Source organism: Xenopus tropicalis, chromosome 1 (genome assembly GCF_000004195.4).
Source record: "Xenopus tropicalis strain Nigerian chromosome 1, UCB_Xtro_10.0, whole genome shotgun sequence".
In the NCBI taxonomy this organism is placed as follows: Eukaryota; Metazoa; Chordata; class Amphibia; order Anura; family Pipidae; genus Xenopus; species Xenopus tropicalis.
In genome coordinates this window covers 144,816,799-144,837,914 of record NC_030677.2, presented here as the reverse complement: position 1 = coordinate 144,837,914, position 21,116 = coordinate 144,816,799, and the positions used below count along the sequence as shown (strand labels likewise).

Genomic DNA, 21,116 nt, shown 5'->3' with positions numbered 1-21,116 from the left:
GTATTTCTTTTACGTTAAGCCTGTGTTCACTTCCCTTAGAAGATCAGCGATAGTTACCACTAACCTAAATGATGTTGCCCATATTAACCAATCAGCAACTAGATTTGAATAGTCACCTACAAGTTAGAAATTAAAAGCAAAAGATCTGATGAATTGCTGCAGGCAACATCACCAGTGATATTTACCTCCAATAATTAATTTAATCTTGTAAAGGTTTTTAGGCACAGGCTTACCAAAAAAATCTTCCCTGTGGAAGCAGACAAAAAGAAAATTTAAAAACACAAGCAAATTACTCTTTTCCCAAGCATGCTTGTTTATTTCTATACAATATCTGTTGATGTACAAACATATTCACACAACCAATCACATCTTTCTCAATCCAGAGCTTAGCTCAATAATTATAAACAAATGAATTATTCTTGGAAAAAAAACTTTTATTCTATGACAATAAGCATTAGTAATAAATGGGCATAAGTCCAAGCAACAGTGGTGGCAGAGAAAATGCTGAAAGAGTTGGAACTCAGCGGTGACTAAAGAATCCTTGAGGGTAATTATACTTGAATGGCTTGGTACGACTCGGCCCCCTAAGACAGAAGGAAGGACAAAGAATAAAAATGTGTAGAACATGCAAAGTAGTCAGAAACAAAGCAAAGAAAAAGGCACCAATATAAAATTTAATAAAGGAATAACAAATAAAAACAATAAGGGGAAAAAATAAATGAATAAAAAAAAAACCTCAATGCATTTCTAAAGTCAGTTGTAGAGAATAACTAGCAAAAGGCAAAAAGGCAAAGGAATGTATATATAATGGGACATCCCTCACCTGAGTAGGCGCAGACAGATCTTTTCTGGAGGAAACTCATGAGGCCCTTCCACACTGTTGTCATGGCGTTCAGTTTCTAGGTAGACATCCAACAGCATGCAAAGCCTCTGAATTTGGTTTGTCAGCAGCTGGAATCCTGGAGGAGGGCCACACAGTTCCTTGAAGTAGACATTGACCTCACTCTCCATAACCTGCCAAAGTACAAATTATTTAAGGTGTTCATGAAATGTATGATCAAAATAGCTTGAAACAAACTAATTAATCTCAGACCTTACACTAATTTACTTTTTCATTTAAGAAAGCCTCACTAAATCATTAATCAGTGTATTAAATTTGAATTACCAAGGCATGTGACTGCATTATTTACCAGTGAACCTATGTCTAATATAACGTCTAACAATATAGTGTATGGACTCACTTCCTGAACCTATCAGAGCTAGGCTGCCTTTAATACAGCTGACATACTTAATCAAGAGGTTGTCGTTATGAAATCTAGAACAGCTAGCTGTGATTTCATTGTACTCTGATAATGGCCTTTATGTTTCCCCATGTTACTTATAGAAGAATTCTAATACTATTCTAAGACTATGTACTTAGCATATCTTTTTGTCCATGGTATTCCTCTGCCACTTCCTACCTCCCTTACACCTTTCCAAATGGTTATTAAGTTGAATTTCTGAAACTGTTTAAACTGTCTGTGGGTTGAAGCATACCCACAGGGGTGTAAAGCATAGTCAGGTCAAGCTGGGGGGTGCTTTAGCCTATAGCCTATGAAGATTTAAGTTATAGGAGCGAAGCTTCACAGTATTTTTGAGGTTTAGAATACAAACACTGAGAGGGCTGAAAACTCATGCATCGATAATAATTATAAAGTGTTTCCTTACCCTGATATTGTCATCATTACTGGATGAGCGTTCTCCTTTCCAGTTTAGGCAGAGGCTAAACACTGGAGGTACAGCACAATAACCAGGGTTCAGAACCACTACTCCATTGAGCTTAGCTATAGAGGATAACAAGCAAATGAAAAAAAGTGTTATATAAAAGACAATTGACTACTGGTTTATCTACAGCCGTTTTCACAGAAATTCTTGTTCCCCTTTGGAGCACAGATCTATGACTCGGGATACAAGTTTTTTCACCACTGCCTATGTACAGTGGAGGAAATAATTATTTGACCCCTCACTGATTTTGTAAGTTTGTCCAATGACAAAGAAATGAAAAGTCTCAGAACAGTATCATTTCAATGGTAGGTTTATTTTAACAGTGGCAGATAGCACATCAAAAGGAAAATCGAAAAAATAACTTTAAATAAAAGATAGCAACTGATTTGCATTTCATTGAGTGAAATAAGTTTTTGAACCCTCTAACAAAAAAAGACTTAATACTTAGTGGAAAAACCCTTGTTTGCAAGCACAGAGGTCAAACGTTTCTTGTAATTGATGACCAAGTTTGCGCACATTTTAGGAGGAATGTTGGTCCACTCCTCTTTGCAGATCATCTCTAAATCCCTAAGGTTTCGAGGCTGTCTCTGTGCAACTCTGAGCTTGAGCTCCCTCCATAGGTTTTCTATTGGATTAAGGTCCGGAGACTGACTAGGCCACTCCATGACCTTAATGTGCTTCTTCTTGAGCCACTCCTTTGTTGCCTTTGCTGTATGTTTTGGGTCATTGTCGTGCTGGAACACCCATCCACGACCCATTTTCAGTTTCCTGGCAGAGGGAAGGAGGTTGTCGTTCAGGATTTCACGATACATGGCTCCGTCCATTTTCCCGTTAATGCGAATAAGTTGTCCTGTGCCCTTAGCAGAAAAACACCCCCAAAGCAAAATGTTTCCACCCCCATGCTTGACGGTGGGGACGGTGTTTTGGGGGTCATAGGCAGCATTTTTCTTCCTCCAAACACAGCGAGTTGAGTTAATGCCAAAGAGCTCTATTTTGGTCTCATCAGACCACAGCACCTTCTCCCAGTCACTCACAGAATCATTCAGGTGTTCATTGGCAAACTTCAGACGGGCCTGCACATGTGCCTTCTTGAGCAGGGGGACCTTGCGAGCCCTGCAGGATTTTAATCCATTGCGGTGTAATGTGTTTCCAATGGTTTTCTTGGTGACTGTGGTCCCTGCTAATTTGAGGTCATTAACTAACTCCTCCCGTGTAGTTCTAGGATGCTTTTTCACCTTTCTCAGAATCATTGACACCCCACGAGGTGAGATCTTGCGTGGAGCCCCAGAGCGAGGTCGATTGATGGTCATTTTGTGCTCCTTCCATTTTCGAACAATCGCACCAACAGTTGTCACCTTCTCTCCCAGCTTCTTGCTAATGGTTTTGTAGCCCATTCCAGCCTTGTGCAGGTCTACAATTTTGTCTCTGACATCCTTGGACAGCTCTTTGGTCTTTCCCATGTTGGAGAGTTTGGAGTCTGCTTGATTGATTGATTCTGTGGACAGGTGTCTTTTATACAGGTGACTAGTTAAGACAGGTGTCCTTAATGAGGTTGACTAATTAAGTAGAAGTGTCTAACCACTCTGTGGGAGCCAGAACTCTTAATGGTTGGTAGGGGTTCAAAAACTTATTTCACTCAATGAAATGCAAATCAGTTGCTATCTTTTATTTAAAGTTATTTTTTCGATTTTCCTTTTGATGTGCTATCTGCCACTGTTAAAATAAACCTACCATTGAAATGATACTGTTCTGAGACTTTTCATTTCTTTGTCATTGGACAAACTTACAAAATCAGTGAGGGGTCAAATAATTATTTCCTCCACTGTACATGCTTTCATACAGCGCCTCTGAGTATTAAGATCATGCCACCATTTACTGCTGCATATTAATGTACATTTAGCATAAAACATCCCATTGATCAGCCCCATCATACCTGTTCCTCGCTCAATAAGCAGATAGAAATACTGATCCGTTTCCTTTGCTAGTCCACACTCTATAACATCTTTTGTATACGGCAGCGCCTGCAGTAGAAAATCCAGGTAACAATACTAATTATATCTATGTATGTACAATAGACAGAGTAATAGAGTAATAACAATCTATTGCTTTCATATACATTACTGCTTGGGGTTTCAGAAGGCAAACTCATATTAAATCATTTTTTTTAAAACTGCCCATATCTGTGCAGTTTAAAAGGGCCCAGTACTCTATATTTTTCTATACTGGCAGAAGCTGCAAAAAACGTAATGTATCAGAGAATCTAACTTTTAGTACCAGGTTCACCTCATATTTTTAGAGAACTTTATGGAGTAATTGCAATCCAATGCAAATCCCCAAAATGGCCATCTGCTCAAGAATCATGTCAGTTTATAAAGTGAAAAGATTTTACTCACTAGATAATCCTCATAGGTGATGACATTCCACTTTGTCAGTCGAGATATAACCTTGGCTGGGAAAAGAGTTTGGCACTCCAAAGATACAGGAATGCTACCATGTTCTGAAATACCAAAGAAATGCTGTCATTGGGATCTATTGCCTGTAAACACCTGCTGTGTACACTATTAAAGAAATCCTACATACACATCCAGTAAAATAATAGTTTTATACAATGTAAACCCCTCACAATCCCACCCATTCACCATTTAGTATACCCTAAATATACTTTGTATCTCCTCCAACTTCTGGTTTTGCCAGTTAACACATCACTACATCTTGTCCTATATTGGTGTCCCTGTAACCTAATATGCCCACCAATGCCAGCAGCTAAGGCAGAATACGTTGTGTGGAAGCTACAAAGGAGATTCAGGGACATCAGTGCTATTTGTTTCTATACTGTTTTCATGCAACTGAACACATATCCCAATTATACTTAAGCAAATGGAAAAACTGAGCTAAGACTTAAAAAAAAATAAAATAAATAAAAAAAGTACTTACCCAAGGAGGCAAACTGCCGGTGCAAAGACAAGCGTGAAAGCAATCTGGCTCTCAGCAAGTTAATAGTCTTCTCCATGTGACTAGCACTGAGAGCATTGTCTGCTATGACTGCAGGCTGTAGAGAAAATGGCAGAGATAAATGTTGGTATGAGAGAACTCTAGGGAATTGTTAGTATAAGCATGTGTATTTAGGTACACTATAAAAATGGATAACTTTAGAAGTTATAGTTATTGATGCAGATTTCAAAAACACTATAATCCCCTTGATAAAGGATTTTAATGCAAAATGTCAAGGTTTCTCATTGCCATACATCTGATTTTGCAGTCTTTTGGAATGCAGTTGTTACACTGTATAGGAAATCTTTATGATCTAGGAACAGCTGCCCAAAAGAAAGGCAAAGCAGCTGAAATTAAAAGATGAAGTCTGCTTATTTTTTTACCTGCGGCTGATCCGTTGGAAAATGAAGTCCTCCCATTGTTTGGACCCATATATATGGGTGTCCCAGTTCAGATATATAGTCATTAAGGGACAAGATTCTGCAAACAAAATATAAATATATTATTTCACCTGTCTGGCATGCAGCCTCCATTTATTACCTAAAACTAGACTTGCAGTTTATCATGACAAAAAGCAGACTGTACAACCGACACCACCATTAATATAAAAGTTTTAGTTTCATAGATAACCAAGTACTTTATAGGATACTATAAAGCCTGGTGAGCAGCAGGTAGCCAGGGGAGGTTATTATTCCACAGACTGAAAGAAAACCACTACTGTTAAACAGGAAGACTATTTCCCCACACCACTTTAGGGTTGGGGAATTACCTCTTACTACACACAATCCAATCAGTATGTACTGATGTAATGTGTAAAATGGAAACAAGGCAGAACTAGGTAACAGAGGAAAATTCCAACAGAAGAACCAATGTGGTCAGTAGAAAGCCCCGTGTCTCACTACAGAGAAACATATTTAACAGTATCAAAAATCCTATTTTCTTTGTCATCTCAGGGGGACATAAGGAACATCTGGGGACTTAACACAGCAGCCCCAGCAAAATCAGGGTGAAATACAAACTGTGAAAGTTGGTGTCCTACCTCCTGAGGGGTGGAGCTTAACCAAGTATTCCCTGTGCCACCCTGAACTGAAAAAAAGTTAACTTATATAACTTTTTACATAAATTTTAATACATTTTACATACATTTGAAAAGCACAGTTCCCTGGTGTTCTTATTTGTTTAATCAGGTCTATAAAGGTAGTAGAGCCCAGAAAGTAGTTCAGGTTAGTTTCCAGAGTCCAGTTAATGCAGACAGGAGCTGAACCCCACTCTACCATCTCACTCCAAACTCTAGAAATGTTGTTGTTAACGACATTGATTTTCACTTTATCTCACGGCAGTAATAAAATGCAGAACATACCCGATTTTATCAAACTGGTATCTGTTTGCTGGATTTGGAGTGGTCTTTCCATCATCCCCTTGGTATAAACAACTAAGGATCAAATCTGGATTCAGTAGGTCACTTGTAAGGAGGTAAAGAGAGACAAAATATGAGCACAACTGTCTCTACATGTTGAATTTCTCACCTATTCTCATCTATACTGGCTATATTACATTCTTGGTAAAAGTTGGCTCCTCATTGTTTAAAGTTTTAAAAGGCAGATTAGAACTTACTTGCTTCCTTCCTAGACATTGTTTAACAACAGAGGTAAAGTTTTCACAGGTTATTTTCTGACCAAGTTTTTAGTCATCAGCTGCAAATAGAGAGGCTCAACCCATTGTACACTCATTAATTCAGGTGCTTACACTGGAACACCTTGTACAAATTTGCAAAAAAAGAAATCCAGCGGCAAATAGTTGCTATGTAAAAAAAGTTTTACTTTATACATAATGGTCAAGCAACATAGTCAAAGGCTCGATAAAGGGCCCAGTTGGGCCCAAACGTCGCTTGACCTATGTGGGCTAAATAAAACTTTTTTCATATTGCAACTATTTTCAGAGTGCCACTAGATTTTTTTTTTTTGCAAGTTTTCAGTCTCCAACCCTATACCTGTCTCTAACTGTACTTATGGTGGTGGAATACTGTGCGTGTCTTACCCAGCAGAAATGGCAGTAGAGAGTTCTAAAGCTGGCTGAATTTTGACTTTTACGGTCAGGATGTTGAGGTTCATGAGAAAGTAAAAAGTCAGATTCAGAGTGCTTCCTTCTGTAAAGATTAATTAAAAATTTGCAACTATAAAAAACACTGAAATCACTGATCATGCCATTCAAAAAGTTTTTTTTTTTCTCAACTATGGCTTACCTTTGCACTTCAATGTTAGGGTGACACAAAGAGGATGCCTTTTAAGCATTTCCTTCCTCTTGTCATCTAACTGAACTCCAAGTGTTGGGCGTCGTCGCTTCTAAAATTTAACAAATAAAAAAAATTGATTTTTTTTTTTTTTTTTTTCCCAAAGGTCATCCTATGCTTAAATTACCAACCTTTCGTGTGAATAGTGCTTTAACAGGATTGCATCAAAGCTGGTAGTATATTCTGAACACTGCTGAAAATGCCTACTAAAAAACTACAAACTAAAACAAAACTATCTACCTTTGGGAAAAAAACATCTAGAGCCAAGTTCAACCAACTGTAGTTAAGTAATTAGTTTGTTGATTCTCCTTTTCACTAAATGGTAAGAATATCTCATTAGTAACTAGCTTGCTGATCCTCCTATTGACTAAATGAACAAAACAGTTAGGAGTGGCAAAACCTGACAGCGTGCATGCATGGTTTTTATATAAAAATAAAATACAAGTGCAATCAAGTGCTATTGTGTTTAAAATGCGACAGGATAAAAATGACAAATCCCAATAATGATTAGGTATAGCTTTTACCACTAGGAGATAGAACAGAAGAATAGAATAGAAGAAGTTGCCAAGACAAAGAAGAATCCAGCAACTTAGGCTAATGGCACGACAAATGTAACCTACACCTGTATGTGTAAAATGACAGGAATGAATGCGATCCAGCTATCACTGCACACAAGGGGCAGATTTAGGCCAGAAAATGCAGTGTGATTAAAAAAAGATTTCACAGTAAGAAATACAATGCACTTTTCTCTCAATTGGATACAATCAGATTGTAGTACACAGGAACCACATGAACAACACAAAAACGTTCTTTAAAGATAAATGGGAGGAAGGAATCAAGTTCTGAAGTCTAGGGAATAGTGCCCTGCAGCACCTCCTGCAGAATCAAGAGACATGTGCTTCAAATTATTTTTGAAAATCTAGTAAAGCAGGGGGTCAAAACATTTAAAAAATTGAGTGCTGTATGCAGCAGTCCTGGTAGAATTTCTAAATCCTGAGCTATTATGCAGTAGATGAAACCAGTTCCTGACTGCCGTCAATCACCCTGGGAAAGCCCCTGGATTAGATTCAGTAGCCTAGCTGTAACCTCAATAATTTGGGTCATATAAGCACATGGTTACAGAGTTGAAGAACAATACTGTGTGGCCACTTAGGTGCTAATCAGGATCCTTCTATTTCTCTTTGATGGTCACGGTCGTCAATGAAACAGGCAGAAAGAGTCATTATGTCTATGAAGATTTTCATTCATCCAGGTCATGGTATATCTAGTATAAATAAATTTGAAGCAACTGGACTTGTTTAGTAATCATTGAAGACGTTTCACTACTCATCCGAGCAGCTTCTTCAGTTTAACTGAACTGAAGAAGCTGCTCGGATGAGTAGTGAAACATCTTCAATGATTACTAAACAAGTCCAGTTGCTTCAAATTTATTTATACTAGAAAGAGTCATTATGTTATCCACTGCTAGAGCAAGGATTCAGACAAAAGGCCAGTAGGAAATCTTGCAGTTTACCCAGAAGCCTTGAGATCAACCTAGTGTAGCCCCCACTTCTGAAATGGCTTAAAATACTTGGGTATTTAGGAACCACTCTTGGTCAACCGTGTAAACTGCTGAAGAATGTATCATATGACAGTCTGTCACTTTAGGCAGAGGACTTCGGCTAGGCACAATGCATGTAGAGATCTCTAGGCCTTCCCCTAATGCCAGACTGAATCCTGGCTGAGAATAACCAATAAGTTGAAAAATTGCTAATGATCCTGTCTCGTTGAGTACACTCAAAACTAAGCTACTGAGCAGACATTGTATAGCAGTAGAAGGAGGAGACTATTATCTAGTATCCTGCTTCCTAGTGGTGGAAGCTATACCAAATTTTATTCATAAAAAGGGTTAGCAGTTTAGAACAAAGAAAAAGGTTGTAAAATTTTATTTTATGAAAACTTGATGTAGCAGAAAACAGCCCAGCACTAAATATTTCTAATTTTCTTTTCTTTGTAAATTAACATAATTTAAAATGTTCTCTCAGCAATTCAGTAAGTGTCTCTACTGTATCATGTATTTTTTATTATGCATTGTCTCCTTACCGTTGTCTGCTCCTCCTCAGCATCAGAATCGCTCTCATCATCTGTTAGAACAGAGCAGACAATATGACCAACATGGACTCCAGGTGGATTTTCTACTTAATCACTTATTTAACATTCCGTATTGTAAACAATAGTAACTGACAGAGATTTTTGGCATTGCCAACTAATGTCCATTTTGTTATTTTGTTATTATGCTTTAAAATTAGTTTTGAGTTCAATTGTTTTGGTTATTTTTTTTAAGCTAACCAGGGCACAACCAGGGACCCTGAAGCTTCTCTATATTTGGTCCTTGTGAGATTGATTAGATTATCCTTTAACAGATAATCCCCCTGCTGGCATATCAGACACAACTTTAAAAAGGACATGGAGTGTTCCATATGAAGAGAAAATTTTATAACACTTTCAGTGGTCTTTTCCTTTACATGAACTTGGCCTGTGACATTGAGACTAAATTGTTTCCACTTGACAAATATGTTACATTAAGATGACAGAAGCAGCTTTAGCAGGCCAAAAAAAAAAACTTCTTTTTTTTTTTTTTTTTTTTTTTTTAAAAACAATTCCAACTTGAAAACTATTTAGATCTTCTCTCTTACTAAGATTCTGCTGCCAATGTTTGCAGCTACAGATTACACCTCACCTGCGTCAGTATTTGCTATGGCTTTAATATCCAATTCTTGCAATAAGAAGGGGTCTAATGATACTTTTGGCACTATGTGTATATGTGGTCCAGCATACTTATTTTACTTTTTACTCAAATGTTTTAAAACAAATATATAAAAATAGAGTTCATGATAGACGTATAGTAACAGCACCAACAGCTCTCACCAAAAACTTTCTTTCTTAGAGGCAAATTTGTTTTTCAGAATACATCTGGCAATAAGGCAGCTGTGTAAACAGTTTGAAAAAAAGCATCCTCACCTTGAGAATCTTCTGGTGGCTTAAACAAAGCTCTTGCCTCTTCTACATTTCCTTCGATGGTTACCACAAGCTTCCGGTCTATAAGAGAAGGCATAAAGGAGTAGTTAGTTTCTATATTAACGAACAGTGGCGTTATGTAATAAAAGGTGCAAAACTTGATATAGATCTAGTGACCTATAGAAACAAATCAGCAGGTAGGATTTATTGGCCACCTGTCTAAAGGCAAAACTGTATTGATTGCTATAGGTTACTGTACCCGACAGACTTTGGGGGCAATAGAATACTGTTACTATGTTAGTAACCCAGAACAACCTGTCAGCAGATAGCATTTACTGGTCATCTGTTTGACAAAGTATGATTGGTTGCTATGGGTTACTAGACACTGGCAAACTTCAGCCTATCACATTACCTTGTTTGCGCCTTTTATTATATTTGGGGGTATAAGCGATTTGGCAGGCCTAGATTTAGAGAAAACTAGCAATCTAACTCCACACGGTATAAGACTGAGGCAGGTCACTGAAAACTCTCTAACACTTAACACAGTGACTCTAGGATACAAGAACCACTTCCAATGGTCGTGGCTAATATTTTGTTTTAGTGTCCTGGTTCTTGTAGGGTAGATAATTAGTTTACCAGTGCACAGATATACAGAGCTCTTCTTATCTCTGAACAAACTCTGCTAATAAGAAGACAGTTCACATATAGAAAGCTTAAGCAAAATACTATTACTGCCTTATAATTAAAAAAAAAAAAAAAAAAAAAAAAAAAAACTTTAAAAAATGTATTTTCCTCATAGGTTCTATGTATTTTGCCCCTTTAAAGGAACAGTAACACCAAAAAATGAAAGTGTTTTAAAGTAATTAAAATATAATGTACAGTTGCCCTGCGCTGGTAAAACTGGTAAGTTTGCAACAGAAACGCTACTATAGTTTATATAAATGAGCTGCTATGTCAACACGGGGGCAGCCATTGAAGCTGGGAAAAAGGAGAAAAGGCACAGGCACATAGCAGATAACAGATAAGCTTTGTAGAATATAATGGGGTTTTATCTGTTATCTGCCAAGTAACCTGTGCCTTTTCTCCTGTAAATGGCTGCCCCCGTGGCTACACAGAAGCTTTATTATATAAACTATAGTAGTCTTTCTAAGGAAAACACACCAGTTGTACCAGTACAGGGCAGCATTACATTATATAGTAATTACTTTTATACACTTTCATTTTTTGGTGTTACTGTCCCTTTAAGTCTTACCTTTGTGCAAACATCATAAATGCATATTCATCACAATCTAAATACACAAACAAACCCCATATACCTGCATTGATAGGTCGATGCAAAACAATCAAGGTTTTGCTAAAACATTTATACAGCTGTTTATGTACAAATATCAAGAAAGCCCTCTACTGTAGCATAAGAATGAAACAGACTACATGCATTATTGTCCAAAGCACCGCAGTTAATGATCAAAGCACCGTGAAAGTTAGAATTGCAGAAATGAGCTAGCCATAGTGCAGCATAAGGAACTGTAAGTTGGCACATAGGCTGCACACCAAAATCAGCTCTAATCACATGCATTTATACAGTATTATGATTATTTGATAACAAGAATCATTGCAGAGAATGGAAACCAAATGTTGAATAAATCCTGAAGATGAAAGGGAGGGAACAGAAGAGATATACTCACCCTGCCTACAGGGCTGGGCGTAACTCTTCATGTGGGCTAACATCAAGGCAAGGAAGAAAACAGACATGGGAGAGAGCAAGAAATGAATAAGGGTAGAAAAATATAGACAGCATAAGAAAGGGTTTAGAATCAGAGAAGGGTAATGGTAAACAAGGGTTTACAGGAGAAAAGATAAGCAGTGACAGTCATATAGGGTAAAAATTAAAAAAAAAAAAAAAAAGAGGAAGCTAAGAACTGACAGTCAACAAGGGATAAGATAATTACTAATCTATATGGCAGGGGCGCAATAGTCTAAAGATTACTACTTTGGTTGGATACAGAGCAGAAGTGTGTGAGTGCACTACTTCTTTGAAATAAATGCAATGACTATTTCTCCAGTGCTTAATGCAGATTAAGACTAAATATGTTCTCTAAAATCTAAACTAAATATCGCTCTAAAATATTAGGCTGTATCTGTGCTATTAGACCACCAATTCAGGATGCATAATTGGCCACAGGGACATTAAGGAGTCATTTGCATGTCTCCACCTATATTTCCTTGAGTGGAGGTTACAGTCACTCATTTGTGGTTTTAAGGCAGTGCTATGCGTGTAGCATGAAAGCATGTGAATGCCTTCTGGTTAAGGAGGCTCTTGGGTGCATGTTTGCATTTGAGAAAAGCTCTTTGTCTCCTTTTGTCCTTTTCACCCTAACCAATGTTTTTTCTGGTTAGGTAGCCTACAGAAAATAAAGCCTAAAGCAACTTTTGTTCCCCAAAATATAAAATATGTTGATTTTCTGCCATGAGCCATAAAGTCAACCAATTAAAGAAGTTAAGCAGGGCTTAATTAGACATAGCTGGCAGCAACTGGGAACAACGCTGTAAAAAGGACATTGTAGTTTCTGAAATTTGCCAGGCAATATGGCATTGCTGGCTTTAACCATATGGTAACATCAATTATAATTATTCACTAACAAAGCCTATAGCATCTCTAAATCCTTTAGTCATTTTCTTTCACTCTTATGCAAACCCAGCATACTTACCACAAGCTTGGCTGTAGGCACTAGCCTGGACAAATAAAACATATAGTGGTGGTGGAAGGTGGCGTGCTGTCTCATATTGTTTATGCATGCAGTCAAACGGCATGGATAAATATTCTTGAACTGGAAGTGAGGCCTGGGAGAAAAAAACAAATGTTATATTTATAAGAAGTTTAGTGTCATACTAAAGCATGGAATCTGCCAACAAAGGACATGTTAAACCAAAAAAATATTTTTTTTTTGCCTAATAAAAGGAAAAAAATCTTTGAATCAACATTGTACTATATATTAATTACAAACTTGTACTGGTTTATAAATTATTTGTATATATTATTGCTATTAAAAGAAGTGTTTGTCTGTCCTTTTCTATTCTCTGCCCTGTGTTACAATGTAAAACAAGGCAGCAGATTGAAAGACCTGACCTTTGCAAGTCATAACCAGGAGTTAAGCAAATTCTGCTTTAAACAGCAACTACATTTACAAATACCTTTTAAAGTACTAAAAATGTTGAATACATTCATAATGGAAAGTTACTTGGAATTATGTTTTCTTTTATTATGCAAAAATTTCTTTTTTGTGTTGACATGTCCTTTAACCAAATATTTAATCTGCAGTCCTTAAGTTCTATTCCCATTTGTAAGAAAAATATGTTTCACACTTCCAACTCTTTGTGTTACCTGCATAATGCTGTTAAGCTGTGGCTGTAAACTATTAAGATACTCCTTCTTAATTTCAATCTCTTTTAGGATCTTCTCCTTGCTGGCCAAACACTCCTTGTACTTCTCTGCAAGCCTAAGTAAACACAAACGAGATTGTATGAGCAATATTCTGTCTTTACTAGAGAGACCTTCTGCAGCTAAAACAATACATAACTGATATCTGTGAGGTACAGTAGATGGGTGTATTGAGTGTAAAATGGAGTTACCCACTTAATTCACTACAAAGTAAATGGTTCAAAAGTAAATTCATTTTATCTCAAACCTCTTTCTTTGTTCCAGTTCCCAGTCCAGACGTGACAAGGTCTGCTGGTGAGAGTCAGTGGAAGTAATTTCCGGCTTACTTATGGTTGCAGGTGCTTCACTGTAAAATTCCTCCACACTCACTAACTCAATCTCTTCATGCTTTGATCTGTTAAGATAAAAGAATGTAAGGAAAGGCAAATAAGGCAGGCATAAAAACCTGCAGAAATAAACGATGGTATGTCTATGTAAGTTTGTCAGTATGCATCAAAACACCTACAATTTCTGTATTATATGAGACTAAATTCAAATGTACCAGCGTATTATGAATGTTAAAGGGCTTTGCACTGCGTCAGGAACAAAAGGCATAAGGATAATTCAACCACAATATTTACAAACATGACATTACATACCCTCACTAAATTGAACTACTATTCCAGCCCATTTTAGGGAAAAAAGTTAGTCACAAAGACAATACAAATAGTTAAATTAAGATTTCAGGGAGAAAAACATATTTGCTGTACAAAGGCCCATACTTACTTAAACTCTAGACATTTTGTAATCTCTTTCTGTAAATGCATGACTTCATATAGCAGGTTTTGCAGTTGCAAATGATATGCATCCACCTTCTGCTTGGCCTACAGAAGAGACAGAAAAAGGGGGAAAAAATGAGTGGTTAAGGTAAAAATTCACATACAGGCAATATATGGTATCTAAGTGGGCAGCAGGCCAAAAGAATACATAATGTATAAGGGGGCCATACACTTAACGTTGTTCTCTGCCCTAATGATAGGAACACCAGAAGGTGAATAGAAACCACAGTGATGTGGCTCTTCTTCACTTCATTTAGGTCAACAGATGGATATATTTACTTAGTGCTGCTAATCCTTGATTCACCAGGATTGTAGATTCATCTAATGGTATATCCCATAAAAGGAAGTGCATTAAAAGAAAAAGTTTAGTGTTTAAATATCATAAACTACTCCACTCAATATGTGCACCAAAACATGCTACAGAAAATATAGAACAGTAATAACAAGGGGTAAATTTATCAACATTCAAATTTGACTTTTTTTTTGCAGCTAAAACCACGAATTCGAATTTCATGAAATTTCATGATTTCTTAAGCAAAGAAAACTCTGCACACTGCCTTGATGCTGACACAATTGAAACTAGATGAATAAAACAAGTTTAACTGCAAAGTCAGAAACCTGTTAAATTAAAAAGCCAAAGCAAGCATTCAACTATTTATCAGGCTCAGTTTCACTACAGCCTATGCATGGTGTCTAATATTGCCTTTGATGGGCAGAATTATCTTCCTCACAAATAATAAACACAAACAAAATAACCTAAGACCCTATAATTTATAGAACATATATAGAAAAGTAAAACTCTATTCTTCCTTTGCAGAGTATATTAGAAAGTAAGGGACAGACCTACCTCATGAGTTTGGTCTCGAGCTTTCTTAAGTCGAATGTGGGCCAAGCGATTGAGCTTCTTCAGAGTCATGAAGTGAACACAGCTTTGGACCTTTTTTTCTTCTATCTCCATAGCCTGAGGAAGGAAGTGGCCACTTTAAATATATCATGCAACTAGAACAATTTATAAAGCTCTGTGTCCCACTGCTAAAGGACATATATAATGTAGGAAAAAAAAAAATCACTGAGCTTTGTAAAGAAAGTTCCCATAATGCCTCGCTCCTGCACCAAGACAGGTGTACATGCTCAGTTTGTAAGACTATGAGGAAGCTGATTGGCTCAGATCCACATTCCTAAGGGGGGGGGGGGGGGGGGGGGAGTTCTTAGCATTCTTGAGGGAGGGGGAAGCAAGAGAGGAGAGAGCTGCGTTTCTCTGGCACAGGTGACAAAAAATCCTGTTTCTTTTGATCGAAAAATCAGTGCAGCGTTTCTGCGAGTGCTTATGACTGTATTTACATGGACCTTTCTGATAAAACTTACTTAGTTTTTACCTTTCCTTCTTCTTTAAAACCCTGGCTACTGAAGCTCCTAGCTTGAATAATTGGTGGTTCAAAAGGTAATCAAATGAAAGCTATGCATCAAATGGCATATTTGGAAATCAGCTGCTATAATAAAATAGCCTCTAGCCCAAACCTGGCCCTAAACAAAGAGACCTGACTGGTCAACCCAGAACACCACACATGACCAATAAAGCCTCTCTCAGTGAGACTAATGACAGAATCACCAAGAAGAGTCAGTAGAATAGATTTACCAACAAGTTAATTTATACAATACTTAAATCAGAGCAGAGTCAGCTGCCTTGTAAGAAGCCAATTAAAGCCACTTTCAGAGCGTTGCTTGGACTTTCTATAACAGCAATCAAACATAGTTTGCAAATAACTAGCCTTCAGGATAAAAAGACAAAAAAACTGTTTCATTAAATCAAACAACCATATTTCTAATAAATTCCACTAATACCTCAAAGGAATGGCATTGGATTCCTGCTGCAAAATTAGTTATCACTTGGATGCACATTTTGTAAATCACCTTTCTCTCATAATCTCATCAGGGCAAGGCTGTATTGTGTAATGTGTTTGGGGGGTGACCAGCTCCAACAAGCAGAAAGCATTACTGTATAATGATAGTAAATGCTTCTGTCAGAGCTAAACTCCAGCCCCACTGAGCATGCATAGTACTAATGGCACTCAACCAATGGCATAAAAACATGCAAGACAGGGAGTTGTTATGGACAACATTGAAGTCATAGATTGTTAATCATACAGGGATTTGTAAGCCTCTAGACTCGTACAGTACATTCAGTACATAAAAACACTGCTTTCATTTTCCTGTACTGTCTACATGATAATCCTCTTTAATACTCAGCAGCATATGAGAGTATAGTGGCCTTTTTTAGCACACTCACACTGTCTTTGCCTCCTTTGTTCTTTAAATCTTGGATTTCAGACATCAATCTCTGCAAATCAAGACAAGTGTCTTTGTATAGTTGATAGTCTTCTCTTGGATCTCGTACATCTACTTCAGCCTCTTCACTGTAATATCGACCCTCCTGCCATATCAGAAAGCAATAAAAAGTGTAAATATCAGAATAAAGTTCTACACCATAACAAAAATATATGAACACAGTAGACTGAACATCAGTGCATTAAACACACAGTAGGTTACCTGCTCGTCGTGGCGACCTCTCTTGCCATCCTCATTTCGATTTACTTTGGGCTTTCTTTTCTTTAAAGAATCTGAAGACATTTCTATCTGGTTTGGCATATACTATAAGACACAAATATTTTTTGTTCAACTGTACATAATCACTATACTAGTAAATAAATAATTCATAGAATTAAAAGTCAGATAATATATAATAAAGAAATCTATCCAGTAGGACCCTAGTACCTGTTTGCCTGCAATTTCCTGCAACCCAGCAAAGTGTGAAATTGCAAAATAGAAAAAAACAAAACCACAAAAACAAGAATGAATAACTGCAAGCTGGAGAGGTCTAATAAATGGCACAATGAAACTTAACAGATGTCCACTGCCAAGTATGAATTGAGAATCCAGTAGCAAATTCATAATATTTCTACAATATTGTCTAAATGTGGTTGACTATGGCAAGTTAACGTTAATGGTAAATTTAGAAGTATTTTACCCCCCACCCCCTGCAGGGCCAACATTGGCGGGGGGCAGCCGTCCAGGGCCGATGGGTTTTGGGTGTTCAGGGGGGCCTGGCTGCGCTGCACTTACTTGGATTATTTGGTCCCCTTTTCTCAGCTCCGACTTCAAAAAGAAAGGCAGTCGCTTAAATGAGTGTAAGCTCCTTCCCCTACTATCCCCACACCGTAAGAATCATCTCGCGAGACTTGCGTCACAACGATACATGACGCATCACGTAGCCGCCTGTGTGAGTGACGAGCCGGCGTAAGCGGACGTTACACAGTCGGAAGCGAATGATAAATCGGACAAGGACTTTGCATTCCACTGTGGCACCTGCTACCTCCGCTTCCGATTTCCTTAGCAGTCATTTATTTTTGTTTAAATGTACAGCTCTGCGCCAGGGAACTAAAATAAAGTATTTCCGTTATTGCTAACGAAGCCTATTCTCCAAATTTAACCAACACGGAAGGAGGTTTTGTGCAAACTAAGACCAATAAAACTGTACTCATTTAAGTTTGTGTGTGTTTATTCCATTATTATTGGATACACAAGTGAACCTGCGTTATGCAGCGTAGCTTTTCGTATCTTCCTGATGCTCTTGCGCCTGTGAATGGAGCGTTCTGTGACGAATGATTGATCAGACAGCCTGTACCTCAGCTAAGCACAAGGACAGTGCTTGTTCCTAGCTCTCCCCCACCCTTTTTCCAGAAAGAACAAAGCAGGTGCTTAAAATACGGCACATCTATAGGTCTGGGACTGCAAGCAGCCCTATTAAATGCTAAGTAGTGTAAGTACGGGGATATGATGGAATCCCTGGGTGCAGGTAGGGTCACTTCACAGGTTCATTATCCCAAGCAGGGCCGGCCTTACCAACTGCGGGGCCCCCTTAGTACATTGTGAATTATGCCACGATAAGGACTTTAGCAGGTAAGGGCCTGAACTCTCCTGGATGAGAATTCTGGCAGCAGTGTTTAATATAGACTGTAGGGGGGAAAGATGGGAGTTAGGGAGGCCGATTAGTAGCAGGTTACAAGAGTCAAGTCGGGATAGGATGAGAGCATGCATGAGCAGCCTAGATGTTGCAGTAGAGAGAAAGGGACGGATTTTGGCAATATTGCGCAGGAAAAAGTGACAGGTTTTGACAGTGGTGTTAATATGGTCAGAGAAGGAGAGACAGGAGTCAAAGATCACCCCCAAACAACGTGCCGAATCGACAGGGTTGATGAGGGTGCCATCAATAGAGATAGAAAAGAGGGGGGTAGGACCAGGCTTAGGCGGAAAGATCATTAGTTCAGTTTTTGTTAGGTTCAGTTTGAGGTGGTGTTGGTTCATCCAATTAGAGATAGCCAGGAGGCAGTTAGAGATTTGAGTCTCAGTTTCGACTGTTAACGAAGGGGTCGAAAAGTAAATTTGGGTATCATCAGCATACAGATGATATTTAAAACCAAATGAACGGATAGGATCTCCCAAAGACAGCGTGTAAAGGGAGAACAACAACGGCCCAAGTACAGAGCCTTGGGGTACCCCCACATTAAGAGGAACTGGAGATGAGGTGTTAGCATAGGAGACAGTGAATGAACGGTTAGAGAGGTAAGAGGAGATCCAGGATGCGGCCTGACTACGGAGACCAATCGAATGCAGAATCTGCATCAGGAGGGAGTGGTCAACCGTATCAAACGCAGCCGATAAATCTAGGAGGATTAGTATAGAAAAGTGACCTTTGGCTTTGGCAACCAGAAGATCATTCGTAACTCTGCACAACGCTGTCTCAGTAGAGTGCGCAAGCCGAAAGCCAGATTGCAGCGGGTCCATTAAATTATGTGAGTAAGAGCCGGAGTAAGTTCAGCAGCACAGTACAGGGGGAATTACTGTTGCCATAGTTTTTCAGGCTGTTCCTGCTGAATTGTGCTTAATACAGGCACACCTCCCAACATTTTAAAAATGTAAATAGGGCTAAAAAAATTTTTTTTGCCATGCCCATGGAAAGAATGCAATTTGCCCTGCAGTGTACTCCCATTCCCTGACCCAACACTAGCAGAACAGAGCAGTACTGACCAGCTTTCATGTAGCCATCATATGGAGCAAACTCAGGGGACTGTTCCTGCTGAATTGTGCTTAGTACAGGGGAATCCCTATGCTGCCATAGTTTTATGGTATCTCTCTGTACAGGTGTAGCACACCCTTGGGTGAGACTAATATATATGGGTAACTCCAGCACGCTCAGTGACACCCCAATGACTGACCACAATAATGATAAACAATAAGACCCCTTTTCTTTATTAAGCGTAACAAACAATCAGCAGGGATCTGACTGATTTAAATATTAAAGCAAGATATATATATATATATATATATATATATAATCTCTCTCTCTCTCAATATATCAAAGAACAATAACACAATTTAAATTGCTATTATAGGGTATGCAGAAAATATATGTGCTAAATGTTGTAACTTAATTCCCCTGTCACAGTCCCAGATGATTTGTGCACGTTGGGGCCCTTATTGAGTTTAGCTTATTGGCCAATAGCACTGTTCCTTTCATTTGCCGGTTAGCAGTATAACTCTATAAACTTAGTGAAGAAACACTTTCCTTCCAGGTGAGAAATGACTTGGCAGAGTGTATAGTTCAGCAACAGATGGATTAGCTCCTATTGGTTAATAATACACAGTTCCCCAATAGTGTGTGGTGTTGCAGGTTACTCACAGTCTGTGCTCCAAATCACTGTATCACCTTTAGTAACAGACCTCAGATGGGATGCAGGCAGCTCTGTTCCCTAGCAGCTGTAATCACCTGGGCCTCTCTGCAGCCTGTCAGCCTGGGATTCTCCTACCAACAGCAGGCAGCTTCCCCCTGCTCCCTTTCTGGCTAGCACTGATAGCTCTTTTACAGGTGCTAGTCCAGAGTTGGGATAGCAGGGTCAGCTTCTCCCTGTAGCAGCTTCTCCTGGGCCAGGATCCCTGCAGGTGTCTCTCCCCCTCTGGCAGCTCTCACACTCAGAACAGGTAGGCAGCAGTTTCTCTCTGGCACACACTTCTCTCCCCTTTTTATAGTCCAGGAGGGTGGTCCTCAAAACATTTTGCGCCTTTCCTTATCATTGGTGGATTCAAAGCCCCAGCCAGGTCCTCAGGTCTGCGGCATGCTGGGATATGTAGTCCTGTAAACTGTCTATGCAATTGTTCATGTTTCTTGCTTTAGTTAGGGGTGTTACACAGGCTATGAGCAAACTTAGGGGGCTGTTCCTGCTGAATTGTGCTTAGTACAGGGGAATCCCTATGTGCCATAGTTTTATGGTATCTCTCTGTACAGGCTATGAGCAAACAAAATTTTCTGAGAGAGGTCCCCATTGGCGCGGGGCCCGATTGCCAGCAATAGGTCCAATCGGCCTAGGGCCGGCCCTGATCCCAAGGTCTTTAAACAGGGAGGGATGGGAAACTTACACAAAAGTAAATTACTCTCAGAGTACTGTGGTCCAAACTCCAAATAGTTATTTTGAGTTCCGGTTCAGTGATAACTAGGGCCATATTTTTTTTATTTTTTTTACAATGTAGAGAAAAAATATGGGTTAGTTTAGGTTTAAAGTGTAGTGAAATTTTCCAAAATGAATCTTGAGTTTATATACTTTTTCTTTTTTTATTCTATAAGTTCCCAGTATTTTATGTTAAACAGGGCCAGACTTTTCTTAATTTGGGGACAAAAGAAGGACTAATGTATGTAACAGATAACTTCAGTTGAAAAAGTGAAACTGTACCCCTGGACTCAATACATGACAGCCACACAACATTT

At 38.6% G+C, this 21,116-nt stretch overlaps 1 protein-coding gene across 3 annotated transcripts; it reads right to left on the bottom strand.

Annotated features, from left to right (window-relative positions):
• Nucleotides 1–293: 293 nt before the first annotated feature.
• Nucleotides 294–17,563, bottom strand: thoc5 (THO complex 5). Of its 3 annotated transcripts, XM_031900109.1 has the most exons (21): nt 17,072–17,088; nt 16,847–16,948; nt 16,587–16,730; nt 15,147–15,260; nt 14,247–14,344; nt 13,729–13,875; nt 13,425–13,539; nt 12,751–12,883; nt 11,728–11,763; nt 10,046–10,123; nt 9,128–9,168; nt 6,998–7,097; nt 6,793–6,901; nt 6,116–6,217; nt 5,139–5,235; nt 4,699–4,813; nt 4,158–4,261; nt 3,698–3,785; nt 1,708–1,823; nt 824–1,014; nt 294–584 (listed from the first exon to the last, which is right to left on the bottom strand). In XM_031900109.1, the coding sequence occupies exons 2-21, from the start codon at nt 16,943–16,945 to the stop codon at nt 521–523; spliced, it is 2,091 nt and encodes a 696-aa protein (XP_031755969.1). In that variant the 5' UTR covers nt 16,946–16,948; nt 17,072–17,088; the 3' UTR covers nt 294–520. The 3 variants fall into 3 exon arrangements, with proteins under 3 accessions (XP_031755969.1, XP_031755971.1, NP_001016827.1); XM_031900111.1 differs by lacking the exon at nt 11,728–11,763; NM_001016827.2 differs by lacking the exons at nt 11,728–11,763; nt 17,072–17,088 and adding an exon at nt 17,420–17,563 and having other exon boundaries at nt 414–584.
• Nucleotides 17,564–21,116: the final 3,553 nt, after the last annotated feature.

What these genes read in the sequence shown, in the direction of transcription:
- thoc5 (XM_031900109.1), bottom strand. Translation starts at nt 16,945, where the DNA reads ATGCCAAACCAGATAGAAATGTCTTCAGATTCTTTAAAGAAAAGAAAG. An exon ending in ACAAAGGAGGCAAAGACAGT is followed by an intron (nt 15,261 to 16,586) that starts GTGAGTGTGCTA and finishes TTCCTTCCTCAG; the next exon opens with GCTATGGAGATAGAAGAAAA. An exon ending in GCCACCAGAAGATTCTCAAG is followed by an intron (nt 9,169 to 10,045) that starts GTGAGGATGCTT and finishes CTGTTCTAACAG; the next exon opens with ATGATGAGAGCGATTCTGAT.